This window comes from Rhinoderma darwinii, chromosome 6 (assembly GCF_050947455.1).
Source record: "Rhinoderma darwinii isolate aRhiDar2 chromosome 6, aRhiDar2.hap1, whole genome shotgun sequence".
Lineage (NCBI taxonomy): Eukaryota > Metazoa > Chordata > Amphibia > Anura > Rhinodermatidae > Rhinoderma > Rhinoderma darwinii.
The window spans coordinates 60,821,753-60,834,575 of record NC_134692.1 but is presented as its reverse complement, the minus strand read 5'-3'; the positions used below and the strand labels follow the sequence as shown (position 1 = coordinate 60,834,575).

Below are 12,823 nucleotides of genomic sequence, written 5' to 3'. Positions count from 1 at the left end.
CCACTCCTGACTGTCTGGCTCGCCAACTATAATTATTCCTGCATTCATCCCACATTGGTAACTGTCGTTCATCCTAAACTTGTTACTTCTCTCTTACAGAATGTATTCATTAAGTCTCTTAAATTGAATGTGTTATTTCCACACAGGAAGGGCAGACTGTCCTTACTATGCCAAAGCAGAACTTCTAGCGGATTATCTTCAGAAAAACCTGCCATACTTCAGGGTACACAAAATTACACAAAGTCCTGATAACTGGGAGGTATACATTTAATTCCTAATTGTTATGACATTGTTTTATGTAATTATACTATGGTACCACTGTGTAGTATGGGCTGAAAATCTGCAGCAAAATGCACAACAGTTTGGGCATGCTACACATATTAAAAAATTTGCAGCATGCTGCCAAGTCCACATTTGCACCAGCATAAGAGTGTCGTTTTGGAAAATTTCATATGGCGACAATTAAAATAAATGGCTCTACATTGAGTGGCTGGTCCGCCATGGCAAGGGGCCACCATTCAGGCTCACAGCAAAGGAGGTCCTTAATGGGGGACTCCCCTACATGATGTCCAAATGCCTTATTTAACAACAGTTTAAGAAAAATGGGTGAATTGCTTTTTGCATTTCTCTCAAAAATAAATAGAGATAAACGCTAATTTATACGTACTCAAAATGTTGCCAAATCAAGTGCAACTTGTCTCACAAAAAACAAGTCCTAATACAGGTACATCAATAAAAGAAAAATTAAATGTAAATGTAAAAATATTTGCTGTTGAAATACAGGGAGACCAAAATGGAAAAAATTGCCACAAATGGCGTCTTCATTAAAGGGATCTTCTAATCTCGGCAAACAGCTGATTTTTCCATAGGAGGCCTTCTCTGGCCAGACAATGGCCAGTGGCCGCTGCAGGAGAGTTGTAGTATTACATGGCCATTCATGGATGGCTATATTCTGCTAGAACTCTCCAATCTGGCTCATAGAGGAGCTCCTGAGTGGGGAACCCCATCTATGACGTTCATAGGCAGGGGTTGTCTTCATAAGACCACCCCATCAAGAGGATAAAAGGCAGAAACTCACACACACAAACATACTTATGCACGTAGACACCTATACACCTAATTTTTCAGGTCTCTGCATGGTGACAGCAGTGCAGGCCTTTCAATATCTAAAGTGCCCCCATTAACAGGGCTATCCATTACTAGCAAGAGAGTTCTCCATTAACAGTGCTAGCCAGAGAGTGCCCCTATTGGTAGTGCCAGCCTAAGAGTCCCTGATTAACAGTGCAGCCAAGAATGCCCCTCTGAATTTGAAGTATTAGGCCTCATTTACACGAGCGTATTATACGCGCGTGCGACGCGCGTGCTTTTCACGCGTGTCGTACGCACCTATAATAGTCTATGGGGCTGTTTAGACGATGCGTGAATTTTGCGCTGCGTGAGTGCGTTGCGTAAAACTCACGACATGTTCTATATTCTTGCGTTTTTCACGCAACACGCACCCATTGACTTCAATGGGTGCGTGAAAACAACGCATGCCACACGGACGGTCCTGCGTTGCATGCGCGAAAATCACGCAAGAGCTGTCAAAAGGATGAATGTAAACAGAAAAGCACCACGTGCTTTTCTGGTTACAAACATCCAAACGGCGTGTCAAATTAGAGATGAGCGCACCGAACTTCACCGGGTTCGGCCGAACTCGTTTTGACCGAACCCGGCAAAAAATGTTCGGGTACGCCACGTCAGGAGACAGTCACTGCCCACGGTGCTCAAAGACTTAAACTGTTTCAGCACCATGGACAGTGACTTTCGATCACAATATACATATACGTGTAAAAAAAAACAGAAGTTCGGACTTACCGATAAGTCCCGGCTCCTTCCTCCAGTCCGACCTCCCGGGATGACAATTCAGGCCAAGTGACAGCTGCAGCCAATCACAGGCCAAGCACAGGCTGCAGCCAATCACAGGCTGCAGCGGTCTCATGGCCTGCCGCGTCATCCTGGGAGGTGGGGCCGGATGACAAGAGAGGGACGCGTCACCAAGGCAACGGCCGGGAGACCGGACTGGAGGAAGCAGGCAGTTCATGGTAAGTTTGAACGTCTTTTTTTAGTCACAGGTTGGTGTATATTGTGATCGGCATTCACTGTCGAGGGTGCTGAAAGAGTTACTGCCGATCAGTTAGCTCTTTCAGCACCTTGGACAGTGACGGGCGTCGACTACCTCATCTCTATGATGGCGGCTGCGCGAAAATCACGCAGCCGCACATCATACACGGATGACACACGGAGCTGTCAATTGCCTTTTGCGCACGCAAAACGCAGCGTTTTTTTGCGCGCGCAAAACGCACACGCTCGTGTAAATGAGGCCTTATATTGTATTTGCTGTTTCTCTAGGAGTGGCTGGCAGACTTATGCATAAAATATGAATGGAAGCACAACCGCTCTCCTATAATATGGAGGGAGCTGTTAGATCGTGGAAGCAAGGGACTACTGCTTGGAGGGTTTAATGATTTCATGGAACATGCCCAGGTAAAGTAATTTATAATGTATCTCCAGTTATGTGAATAAATTGCTATGTTGCATTTTATAAAATACTTCATTATTCTGTTTTGCTTCTTTTTGTAATTTTGCAACATGAACTGCCCAGTGTCCATGCAGAGCGCCACTGACAGTGAAGGAGAGGATATTGCCTTCAAGGTTAAAATACCCGGCTGGTTGTAAATAAATATTGTATCTCATAAACATCTTTAATTCATTTCTTGTTTGTCTTATTTAATTTTTTTATTCTTGATAATACTACATGTAAGAAAAACGATGCATAAAATCTGTTCCCTATATATTTTATCCCTGTAAAAAATATCTATAAAGCTGCAAGGCGTCTCTTAACAATCCTTTTCTTTTAAGGCTATGGCCACTTTAGCAACCAATTTATTTTTATTGTTCCAATAAATCTAAATTGATGAAAGAAGCAGCTTTGTAAATCGGCTTAATTAAAAATGTCATATCATTTAGTGTCTACAGCTCTAATACAGGCCCAATTGTTTCCACGTTAAAAGACAAGCAACCCCTGTTTATTCCTATACTGCAGTCACATTGTTTTTCACCCCTAAAGGTATGTGCACACGACAACGCCAAATACGTCTGAAATTACGTAGTTGTTTTCAGAAGAAAACCGCTCCTGAATTTCAGACGTTTTTACAAGTGCACGCGTTTTTCGCTGCGTCTTTTACGGACATAATTTGGAGCTGTTCTTCATTGGAGTCAATGAAAAACGGCTCCAATTACGTCCCAAGAAGTGTCCTGCACTTCTTTGCCGTGGGTGTAATTTTACGCGCCGTCTTTTGACAGCGACGGGTAAAATGACAGCTCGTCTGCACAAAATATCGTAAGACCCATTGCAAGCAATGGGAAGATGTTTGCCGACGTATTGGAGCCGTCTTTTCAGGCGTAATTCGAGGCGTAAAACGCCTCCATTACGTCTGAAAAGAGGTCGTGTGCACATACCCTAAGGGCGGGTTCACACATAGCGGAATTTCACTTAAATTCCGCTGCGGACACTCCGCAGCGTTAATCCGCAGCGGAGCCGTTTCTCCATTGACTTTCACTTTAATTTAGCAGTGTTTGTTTACACGATGCGTACAATTCCGCTGCGGAGCATAGGCTGCGGAGCGGAATTTGGTGTCCGCAGCATGCTCTGTCTGTTGCGGAGCAGTGGCGGACTGGTTGCGGACTCATGGCGGAATTTCTCCATTGACTTCAATGGAGAGTCAAAATTCCGCAATGAAGTCCGCAGATCTTATGTGTGCTGCGGAGCGTATTGTTTTTACTACCATGACATTTCTTCATTCTGGCTGGACCTATGTATTTCTAGGTCTACAGCCAGACTGAGGAAGTCAATGGGGCTCCCGTAATGACGGGAGCGTTGCTAGGAGACGTCTGTAAATAGTCACTGTCCAGGGTGCTGAAAGAGTTACGCGATCGGCAGTAACTGTTTCTGCACCCGGGACAGTGACTACCGATCTCAATATACATGTATCTGTAAAAAAATATATAAGTTCATACTTACCGAGAACTCCCTGCGTCTGTCTCCAGTCCGGCCTCCCAGGATGACGTTTCAGTGTAAGTGACGGCTGCAGCCAATCACAGGCCAAGCACAGGCTGCAGCGGTCACATGGACTGGAGCGTCATCCAGGGAGGTCGGGCCGGATGCCGAAAGAGGGACGCGTCACCAAGACAACGGGCGGTAAGTATGAATTTCTTTGACTTTCACTAGGGAAAGTGCTGTCCCTTCTCTCTATCCTGCACTGAATAGGGAGAAGAGAAGCACTTTTCCTGCAGTCCGCAGCGGCCAGTCCGCATCAATTTTCTGCACATTTTGTGCAGATCCGCTGCAGAATCTGCAACGCAGATTCTGTGCGGCATTGATGCGGACAGTTGCGGAGGAATTCCGCCATGTGTGGTCATGCCCTAATACTTACTAACTTCTATTTGGTAGGTTAGCAAGAAGTAGGGGACAGATGGAAGGCAATGACTGCAAGATCAGACTACACAGAGCTTTAAATTATTTTCAATTAAAAAGTTGCTTTATTTTTTTAGATTAGACGCATTAGAACAATAAACAAAAAAATAGCTACGAAGGTGGACATATTGTAGCTTAGCAGTGATCTTTTGCTAAGGAAGGAAGTGCACACTGACATTCGGTATCCGTACCCATGGCCTTATCAATCATTCATAGTGTCTGCTCCATTATTGAAAACAGTCCTTATTTCATCAGAATCGGCTCTCAATTCTTATTATTTTTATTATTGTGCTTTTCAGGAGTACTACAATGTAACATCGGCCATGTTGAGCGATCTAATGAAGGAAATTGCGGCAGAGAATATGCAAGCCCACGTTGATTTAGAAGAGGAGGACGATAACATTAGGCAACAGTTCAATCCACTGCATATTTGGATTACTGGGTATAGTGGTGAATAGATGTGATACAAAATACAAGGAGTTTAAACATAACTTTGGGTCACTTTATTCTGCTTTGTTCCTCACTGTTCTAGTATACAAAGCAGCGTTACTATGCAGACTTGGCTGCAGGGTATCTATAGGGTGCAGTTACACGCTGCAGATTTTGTTACAGAAATACCTGCAACTGAAAATCTGTTTCATTTATCTGAATGGAACTTGCAGAAATCCATGTGCTTGCTGCAGAATCAGCCCGTTCAGATGAATTGAACTGATTTTCAGTGGCAGAAATTTCTTCAATAAAATCTGCTTAGTGTGAATCCACCCGAAGTGTCAATGCACACAATGCGTATTACGTGCGGTTTTGCCATGCGTATTTGCGTGCGGCAAAACCGCAGCGTAGTACAGTGCCAGCATAGTCAATGAGATTCCAGGAAATCTCATGTACACGCTGCAGTATTTTTCTGCACGTAAGTTGACCTGTGGTGCGGTTTTTAAAATCTGCAGCATGTCCATTTATCTTGCGTTTCCACTTGTGAATTGTATCTGCCTAGTGCTTAGGAAAAACGCATCAAAATGTAAAAACCGCACCAAAACACGTACGATTAGGTGCGGTTTTTACCTGCAAATTTCCTGCGTATTGCTGCGGTTTTGGTGCGGATTTTCTGCAGCAAAATATGCAGCGTGTGCATGTAGCGTAAGAGTCCGTCCAGCAGAGACCTTTCCCAGCTGAATTCACACTGCCAACATCTTCTGCGAGCCGTGTTTCTATTCTGTGTTCAGCAGATTAAGGGCAATTTAGGGGGCTTTGGCGAAGCTGGTAATGTGATATATTTTTTATTCAATTTTATACCATCCTCCAAATTTCGTACAAAAAATGTGAATGATGGCACATGGGGTAAAGAAAATAAATGGCCCTTCTCTTTTATAACAAATATAAGATATGCAGTATTTACTATACAAAGCAAATCTACAGTAATTTAGAGTATGTTTGCTTTTGAAGAACATTTTGGCATAGAGGAAAAAGCTCAGTTTTTGCATTGTGCAGGACATCAGCAGAACTTTGTAAAACAGCTCCTGAATTTCAGATGTAATTGCTCGTACTCGCGTTTTGCGGGGCGTCTCTTACAGAAGTAATTTGGAGTTGTTCTTCATTGGAGTCAATGAAAAACGTCTCCAATTACGTCCCAAGAAGTGTCCTGCACTTCTTTTGACGAGGCTGTAATTTTACACGCCGTCTTTTGACAGCGACGCGTAAAATGCCAGGTCGTCGGCACAGAACATCGTAAAGCCCATTGAAAGTAATGGGCAGATGTTTGCCGACGTATTGGAGCCGTTTTTTCAGATGTAATTCGAGGCGTAAAACGCCTCCATTAGGTCTGAAAATAGGTCGTGTGAACCCAGCCTTAAGGATAGAAAGCAGAGAGTTGTCTTTACTGAAACACAATAACCGGACACTACAAGATACAAGGGTCAGTATGGGGACTTACAGTTTTCAGTTTAATAATTATAATAGTGTTGCTAAATGATGTAGGCTTATTAACACAGATTGGTGTTTTTCTTCGCAGTTGCACATACTGTTACATTCTTAGCGGCTGTTCAAGGTATTTGCAGCACTGTCCCATGCACTGTCCCCTTCAAACAGCTGATCGATGGAGGTGCCGAGAGTCGGACCCCCACCAATCTAATATTAATGGCCTATCCTAAGAATTTTAAAATCCTGGATAACCCATTTCATGGATTTTTTTCACCTTCTTATCTATGTAATTATATGCTTCTGATATGGATTTGTATATTTATGTTTAGTGAATTTGGGCTTTTGAATATGAGTGCATTTCTCTCCTGCTTGTATTTTTAGTGCCTCAATGCCAGCCTGCTATAGTCTTATTCCTATGTTGGCCAGTGGTGACGTTTTTGGCGAGAATAAAGATATCTGGTTACATTTATTGGACCACAGCCACTCCCAGCACACGTTACAAGGACTGAAAATGGAGGCTGAAGACTTAGCATATCCAAGTCTACGAAAAGTGACTCTATACACAATGACTGATGATGCATTTCTTCAAGCAGACTTTGTAATTGTCCTTAATGATGCCCTTGCCAAAGAGGATGACTGTTCAGAAGCTCATATTATCATGATCAAGGAACAGTGTGCTCAGTATGGAACAAGCATTGATAAGAATGCAAGGAAAGACGTAAAAGTGATTGTTTCAGGGAGTACTTATGCAAACCTCATAGCTCTGGTAATAATAAAAAATGCACCCTCTATCAACCCTCATAATATAGTGGCTTTGCCAACACAGCTGGAATTTGAGGCGAAAGCTCAGATAGCAACGAAGCTGAGTATAAATTCCTCAGGTATGTATGAAGATGTAATGGCAATGTGAACAAATTATGTTGATGTCACAACACATCTTAAAGAGGCTCTGTCACCAGATTTTGCAACCCCTATCTGCTATTGCAGCAGATAGGCGCTGCAATGTAGATTACAGTAACGTTTTTATTTTTAAAAAACGAGCATTTTTGGCCAAGTTATGACCATTTTTGTAATTATGCAAATGAGGCTTGCAAAAGTCCAAGTGGGTGTGTTTAAAAGTAAAAGTCCAAGTGGGCGTGTATTAGGTGCGTACATCGGGGCGTTTTTAATACTTTTACTAGCTGGGCGCTGTGAAGAGAAGTAACATCCTCTTCTCTTCAGAACGCCCAGCTTGTGACAGTGCAGATCTGTGACGTCACTCACAGGTCCTGCATCGTGACGGCCACATCGGCAGCAGAGGCTACAGTTGATTCTGCAGCAGCATCAGCGTTTGCAGGTAAGATCGACTTACCTGCAAACGCTGATGCTGCTGCAGAATCAACTGTAGCCTCTGGTGCCGATGTGGCCGTCACGATGCAGGACCTGTGAGTGACGTCACAGATCTGCACTGTCACAAGCTGGGCGTTCTGAAGAGAAGAGGATGTTACTTCTCATCAGAGCGCCCAGCTAGTGAAAGTATTAAAAACGCCCCGATGTACGCACATAATACACACCCACTTGGACTTTTACTTTTAAACACACCCACTTGGACTTTTGCAAGCCTCATTTGCATAACTACAAAAATGGTCATAACTTGGCCAAAAATGCTCGTTTTTTTAAAATAAAAACGTTACTGTAATCTACATTGCAGCACCTATCTGCTGCAATAGCAGATAGGGGTTGCAAAATCTGGTGACAGAGCCTCTTTAACTCTAGTCTTCGATAGAGTTCCGGATGATGTCACAATACTATTTGCCTATATTTCCATGCAGAGTTCCATTGTGATGTTATACTAGTTTTTCAACGTATTCCTTGGCTGTGTTCCATTGTAATGATGTCGCAATAGTATATAGCTTTTTTATTTATTTTTTGTCCGATTCTGATGTTGTCACAGTAGTGTGTTGTCTTTATTTGAAAACAAACTTTTGATAATATCACAATAGTGTTTGACTTCACTCTGTGGCTGTTTTCTTTTGTGATGATGTCACATTAGTGTTTGTCTTCATCACAATAATGTTTGTTTGTCCTTATTCTTTAGCTATGTTATATTGTGATAATTTAGCAAAATATTGTTAGTTTTTATTTTAAAGAAGAGTTCTATTATGATGTCACAATATTGTTTGCCTTTATTTCTTGGCTTTATTCCATTGGGATGATGTCACAACAGTCTGTCTCTATTTGTAGGTAGAGGTATATTATGATAATGTCATGATTTTGACTTTCTTTATTCTTTGGCTGTGCTCTATTGTTGTGATGTCACAATATTGTCTGACTTTATTTAATGTCTGTTTTTTATTGTGATGTCACAATACTGTTTTTCTCTATTCCTAGGCAATGTTCCATTGTGATGATGTCATAAAAGTGTTGACTCTATTTGTAGTCAGAGATAAATTTTGATAATGTCGCAATAGTGTTTGTCTTTATTCTTTGGTTTTGTTCTATTGTGATCTCACGATAATGTTTGTATTTCTTTCTTTTCATTATTATGATGTCACAATAGAGTTTGTCTCTGTGTAGGCAGTTCCATTATAGTGATGTCACAATAGTGTTTGACTTCATTCCTTGGCAGAAAAATGGTTGTGATAATGTCCTAAGAGTGTTTGTTTGTAATGCTTAGTTTTTTTTCCATTGTGATGATGTCCCAATAGTATTTTTCTCTAATCCTAGGCAGAGTTCTAGTGAGAAGATAGCCCAGTAGTGTTTGTCCCCATTTGTAGGCAGCGGTCAAATGTAATGATGTCACAATAGTTTTTGTCTTTATTCTTTAGATGTGTTCTATTGTGGTGATGTCACAATAGTGTTTGTCTTACTTCCTTGGTTGTGTTCCATTGTGATAATGTCATAGAAATGCTTCACATCATTCTCTGACTGTTTGCCATTGAGATCTCATAATAGTGTTTGTCGTTATTGCTTAACTATATTCCATAATGATGAAGCCACAACAGTGTTCATCTTTCTTCCTTGGTTGTGTTCTGTTCTGATGATGTCACAAAAATGTTTCACTTCATTCTGTGGCTTGTTTCTGTTGTGGTAATGTCACAATAGTGTTTTTCTATATTTATGGGCAGAGTTCGATTGTGATGATGTAGCAATAGTGTTTGACTTTCTTCCTTGGTTGTATTTCTTTGTGAAAATGTAACAATAGTGTTTTATTGTGTGGGCAGAGTTCCATTACGGTGATGTCACAATAGTATTTGTTTTCATTCCTAGGCAGAGTTCCATTGTGATAATGTCAAAGTTGTGTGTTTTTATTGTGTAGCAGAGTTCCATTATAATCATAAATTTACACAAAAAAAAAAACTTTGTCAGGAAAGGCAAAAAGAGCCCGTTATTTTCCCAACTACACTGAACAAAATATGACTAATGGATACAATCTTTATTAATTAACAATAGGGAAATACAACATGAAGTAAAATTACAATGTGTACTGACAGATGAAAATATAATAAAATATAATAATTATAATCATGTCACATTAGTGACATTACATCAGTGTTTCAGTGGGGTGCTGTGTGCAGAAATATTTACCGATCTGTGCATCACGTCGTTTTTGGGTCCAGCTCCGCCCACGTGATCTTCATTTTCACCTGGTCTGGAATCACTGCTTTTGAGAATACCGGAACTCAGGCTCTCAATGCATTCCTATGGAGTCTCGTTCTTTCTCCTATAGAAATGCATTGAGAGCCTGTGTTCCAGTTTTCTCAAAAGCACAGTGATTCCAGACCAGGTCAGAATGTGATCACGTGAGCAGCGCTGGACCAAAAAATGATGTAATGCACGGATCGGTAAGTATTTTTGCACACAGCACCCTACTGAAACACCAATGTATAAATGGAGGGGAAATTAAAAAAAAACACAAAACGTGGAGTGCTTCTTTAAATCTTATGCTGTGCTCTATTGTGATGATGGCACAATAATGCCTGCCTTTCTTCATGAATTGTGTTCCCTTATTATAATGTCACAATAAAGGTTGTCTCTATATGTAGGAAGAGTTCCATTATTGTGAGGTCACAATAGTGTTTGACTTCATTTCTAGGCAGTCCATTATAATATTGTAACAATAGTATTTGTCTTTATTCTTTGGCTTTATTTGATTGTGGCTTTATTTAATTTCACAATATTGTTTGTTGTTTGTATTTATTATTAGGCTGTGTTATAGTGTGATATCACAATAGTGTTTGTCTTTCTTCCTTTAGTGTGTTACTTTGTGATGATGTCACAATAGTGTTTGTCTCTATTTGTAGGCAGATGTCAATTGTGATAGTTTTTGTGTTTATTCCAAAGCAGAGTTCTAATAGGTCACAGAAGTGTTTGACTTCTTATTGTGGCTGTTATTTATTGTGATGTCACAATATTTTTTTCTCCATTTATGGGCAAAGTTCCATTGTAATTATGTCACAGTAGTGTTTCTTTCTTCCTTGGTTGTGTTCCATTATAGTGATGTCACAATAGTTTTGACTTAATTTCGTTTTTGACTTAATTTTGACAATAGTATTTGACTTAATTTCGTGTTTGTGTTCTATTGTAGTGCTGTCACTCTATTCCTAGGCAGAGTTACATTGTGATTATGTCAGAACGGTGTCTGTATTTATTATTTAGTGTGCTATTGTGGTGACTTTACAATAGTGTTTGTCCTTTTTCTTTGGCTATGTTCTCTTGTGGTGATGTCACAATATTGTTTTTCTTTGTGCCCTGGTTGTGTTCCCCTATGATAATGTCACAGTAGTGTTTAACTGCATTCTATGATGTTTTCTATAGTAATGCTGTAACAGTAGTGTTTATCTCTATTTGCAAGCAGTGGTTAATTGTAATAATGTCATGATGTCACTATAGTTTTAGATTTCCTCTTTGGCTGTGTGAAGATGTCACAATATTGTTTTTCTTCAGTTCAAGACAGAGTTTCATTGTGATAATGTCCTAGTAGTATTATTGTTTAGTTGTGTTCGAGTGTAATTATGTCACAACTGTGTTTGTATTTATTATTATTCTGTGTGCAATTGTGATGATATTCCAATAGTGTTTGTCCTTTTTCTTTGACTGTTTTATTGTAATAATGTCACAACAGTGTTATGTTTATTCTAAATCAGAGTCCCATTTTGATCATGTCCTAGTAGTATTTTTATTTGTTTTGTTGTTCTATTGTAATGTCACAATTGTTTTATTTCATTCTGTGATTGTTCACTATTGTAATGATGTCACAATAGTGTTTGTTTTTATTCCTAGTCTGTGTTCTATTGTAATAATATCACAATAGTGTTTGTCTTTTTTACTTAGATGTGTTAAAGGCCCTTTTACACTGGGCAATTATTGGGCAGACAAGTGTTCATAGAACACTCGTTGCCGATAATTGTCCTGTGTAAACAGGGCAACGATCAGCAGATGAACGAGCAAATGCTTGTTTATCTGCTGATCGTATCGTTTTAAAAAACTGAAATATTATTGTTGTTGGAAGCACATCTCCCTGTGTAAACAGGAAGACGCTCTGCCGACATGATAACTAGCTCCTTGTGACAGGAGCAAACAAGAGCTGATCAACGAGCTGTCTCATTGACCGGCGCTCGTTGCACGGGCCGAAATGGGCCGGTGTAATAGGGCCTTTACAGTTTGAAGAAATCACAATAGTTTTTGTCTCTATGTGTAGGTATATGTCAATTGTAATAATGTCACAATAGTGTTTCACTTTATTCCAAAGCAGAGTTCCGCTATGATGATGTCATAATAGTGTTTGACTTTGGTCTTTGGCTGTGTTCTATTGTGATGTTGTCTCGATTTGTAGGCCATGGTCAATTATGATGTCACAGTGATGTTTTGTCTTTGTTTCAAAGCAAAGTTCTATTATGATGATTAGAGATGAGCGAACTTATGAAAAGTTTGGTTCGGCTGGTTCGCCGAATTTCATGAAAAAGTTCGATTCGGACCGAACTAGTTCTGACCGAACCTGTAATACAAGAAAGCCCCTAAAAATCATGTATAACACTGTTTAAAAGCCCTAGAAGCCCTAGAAGCCCTGTATAACACTCTTAGGTCACCCATGAGTGTATCCAAGTACTTTTGAGCTGTCTTTAAGGCAAAGTTAGTGTCAAAGTTACGCCAACATGTATGGCTATAGGAAAACGGATGGGACACGGTGATAACTAACAGAAACCACTGCACTTGTGCATGTTGTATGCTTAATGCATTGTTAAAAAAGGTACAAAAATTAACCATTTTTGGCGGCAGATGCCTGCCAGGGTTCATACATATAAGGTGGTAAAAGAAGAAGCAATGGCTTTTGACAAGCCCTCAAAAAATTTACCCTTTATGGTGGAGATGCCTGCCGGGGTTCATCCATACATGGATGTAAAAGCAACAAGC

The 12,823-nt window shown here is 40.3% G+C and overlaps 1 protein-coding gene across 3 annotated transcripts in view; it reads left to right on the top strand.

Moving 5' to 3' along the window:
* Positions 1-12,823, top strand: part of MDH1B (malate dehydrogenase 1B) — a 45,109-nt gene that overhangs the window by 6,764 nt on the left and 25,522 nt on the right. For 2 of the 3 annotated variants that reach the window (XM_075829873.1, XM_075829876.1), the window contains exons 2-5: positions 147-259; positions 2,392-2,526; positions 4,816-4,958; positions 6,812-7,311. In XM_075829873.1, coding sequence (XP_075685988.1) covers positions 147-259; positions 2,392-2,526; positions 4,816-4,958; positions 6,812-7,311 — 891 coding nt within the window. The remainder of the gene's footprint in view (positions 1-146; positions 260-2,391; positions 2,527-4,815; positions 4,959-6,811; positions 7,312-12,823) is intronic. The other variant, XM_075829874.1, reaches the window with a different exon arrangement.